Here is a 2,955-nt window from a genome sequence, read left to right as displayed (position 1 = left end):
ACTATAAGAACACAATCACTATGGTTTGCATGAGGTGGACTTGTGCATTTGCTGGTTTCCTAACCAAAAGCAGATCATGGGAAATTGTGTACGTGGTATAAAAAAATTTGAGATTAGTGCATCTCATAATTCTTGAACACGAACACTTTGGTTAGGAACATGCACATATAATATTCAGACAAGGGAAACAATAAACAGAGGAAGATTTCAATCCAGCTTGAATTCTACTGGATTGAGGATTTCGATCTATGGCTGCATGTAAAGAGAGAACTTCCACACAAGATTGAGTATAGATAAGATAAGAAAATATTAGTAAAAACGTTCTCAGATAATTACATCTACCAACCAATTAAGATCTACTCCGTAGTTATAGTATACTTGTGCTAACAAAACCTGACTGTATTGTTATACTCTCCGTGAGTATGTACCGATTCTCCTAATAAAAAGCAAATCATGAAACTATTCCTATGTAGTCAAGCTCGACAGAGCCCAGCCACAGCGTTCCGTTCCTCTCAGTCACCTCGCTCAGCGTGACGCCCTTGGCGGCCGTGAGCTCCTCCAACTCCACGCCGTTGGCGTCAAGGCGGACTCCCACCAGATGCTTCACCGGAGCCGTGGTCGCGTCCGGGCGCGCCTTCTCCTGGTTCAGAGCCACCCAGTAGCCGCCCTTCCCGTCACGCCTCACGTTGTCCGGGTATCCCGGCAGATCGGCGAGTAGTTCATAGCGGCCAGCCTTTGTTCCTTGCAGATAGTACTTATGCGCCTGGCACGGCACGGTGTGCGCCACGACAACGTATGTCCCGTCGTAGCTCACGGCTACCCCGTTAGGGTATGGCAGTCCATCCTTTAGGACGGTGACCTGCTTCGTCTTTGCATCGTACTTCAGCAGCCTCCCTGTGGCGTCCGCGTTCATCATGATCTCGGTATTGAACCTGTAAATTAAGTAGCATTGCATCAATGGTAATTTAGTTTCAGGTCTGCCGATCGAGTAGTCAAATTAATCTTATAGCATGCAGGATCGATGATCTACGTTTGTGTATTCAACTATTCGAAAAATATATACCTTCGCGGGTAATTGACGCTGCTGTCGGTGAAGTAAACATCACCGGTAGCCTGATCGACGTCGATGCCGTTGACGAAGTTAAATGGAACGCCGCCGGCTCCCGTGGCGAGCACCTCGGCCTCGCCGCCGTCGGCGCCGACCCTCATGAGCCCCTTGTAGGCGTCGGCAATGTAGAGGTCGCCGGACTTGCGGTGGAAGGCGAGCCCGAGCGGGCGCCCGCACAGGCTCTCCGTCTGCTCCGACGGCGCCACGGGCACGGTGCACATGGCCAGCTTCCGGTAGCTGGCGTGGTGCGCGAAGGTGGTCCAGCCGACGGCGCTGCCGCCCCACCTGAGGACGCGGCCGTCCGAGACGCCGGCGTAAGGGCCCTGGCCACGCGCGTCGAAGGCCAGGCTCTCGGCGCCGGTCACGCCGCTGGGTAGGAGGAGGCGGAAGCTCCACTCCGTGGGGCGGGTCTTGATCTCCGCCGCGGCGCACGGCGGGACGAGGGAGACGGCGAGGAGGCCCAGGAGGAGGAGGAGGAGCCGCGTGCTCGAGAGGCCGCCGCGGCGCCTCATGGTTTCGACTTGCGTGTTTTGCGCGCGAACTCGGGAAGTTCTTTGGCTGCGATGTTGAAGCTCGTGGCTTTCTGGGCAGGTTGTTGCTGCCAATATAAAGGCGCCATAGGCGGTAGCGGTGATCAAGAGCTGTAATCGTTTTTGTTTTTGTTGTTATTTGATGGAGAGTTGTAATCGGCATAAGTGACGGAGTCCACAATTGACTTGGGCTAGCGGGCGAGTCGCAGCAAAAGTGACAGAGTCCACAATTGACCACCAGAGCAGAGTAGTGAGAGGATCAAGAGAGAATAGGAGGCCAAATCACACGAAGAACCTGATTTAGGCGTTTCCTATACATGTATATGATGTTTTGTGGACACAATGGCGGCGTACAAAGGTGTCCAGATAGGTGTACCACACTGTATGTGATTAAGATTATGTGTCTGATTATTATACAACTCTAACAACATTTGATTCAGTACCCCACGTGAAAATATATATTTTATCAAACATGTCATACAAACAGAAAGATCATGTAAACATACTTGCATTGCACTCTGCAAAGCTTGCAGAAGGGTTCATGAGGCCAGCTACAAGCCTCTCCGTATTCAGTTGTGGAGGCATACCAATACATGTAAGAGCATCTTCACCGGCAGCCCCCAAATAGCGCCGGCAGGGGTGCCGGGACGGACGTATGGGGGGCGCCGGCACAACATCCTCTATTTGGAGACGCTGCTCCCACACCGGCGCACTGCGGTGGCCCAGTGTACAACTCGTGAACATGGTGTAGTACACAAGTTGTTGACATAACACAAGCGAAACACCGTTCCACTCATATTACACCCCTCAGAGTAGTACAACAGAAATATATGCGAGTCCAAGGTATGTCTACAGAAGGATACACAAACTGTTTACAGAATATCAACACAGTCTCCTACTTTACAGTGAGGTAAAACATCAAATAAAACTCCAGAAGAACGACTCGTAGTCTAACTTATTGCTAACTCAAGCTTAAGAGCTACTTGGCTGGCTATAGAACTCTAGCTACTTAGGTGCTAGGATTAGGGAAAGGTTCTCTTCTATTACTAGTTTAGGTTTTCCACTCTAACTGATGCAGAAGTTGACTCCATTGACTTCATTGATTGAGTTCTCCATCTGGTTGCAGTTGACTCCTTTGTCTTCGAGTTCCACGGTAGTTCTCCTTCGACCTTGATCTAAGAAGGGGGTTCAAATGGGAGGGAATGAGTACGAGCGTACTCAGCAAGTTCATATTAGGAAATAGGTGTATCATGCACTAGCTACAGCCATAGACCAGAAAGTCATAGGCGAATGCAAGTTTTCATAAACGTTTCTTCA

At 50.3% G+C, this 2,955-nt stretch overlaps 1 protein-coding gene across 1 annotated transcript; it reads right to left on the bottom strand.

The window, feature by feature from the left end:
- Positions 1-451: 451 nt before the first annotated feature.
- On the bottom strand, positions 452-1,620 carry LOC124659729 (protein STRICTOSIDINE SYNTHASE-LIKE 10-like). The gene is made up of 2 exons (XM_047197549.1): positions 1,064-1,620; positions 452-932 (listed from the first exon to the last, which is right to left on the bottom strand). The coding sequence occupies exons 1-2, from the start codon at positions 1,618-1,620 to the stop codon at positions 452-454; spliced, it is 1,038 nt and encodes a 345-aa protein (XP_047053505.1).
- Between the last annotated feature and the right edge of the window lie 1,335 nt (positions 1,621-2,955).

Source organism: Lolium rigidum, chromosome 6 (assembly GCF_022539505.1).
Source record: "Lolium rigidum isolate FL_2022 chromosome 6, APGP_CSIRO_Lrig_0.1, whole genome shotgun sequence".
Classification (NCBI taxonomy): Eukaryota; Viridiplantae; Streptophyta; class Magnoliopsida; order Poales; family Poaceae; genus Lolium; species Lolium rigidum.
Note: the sequence above shows the minus strand (reverse complement) of the source record. Positions and strands in the feature narration are given on the sequence as shown.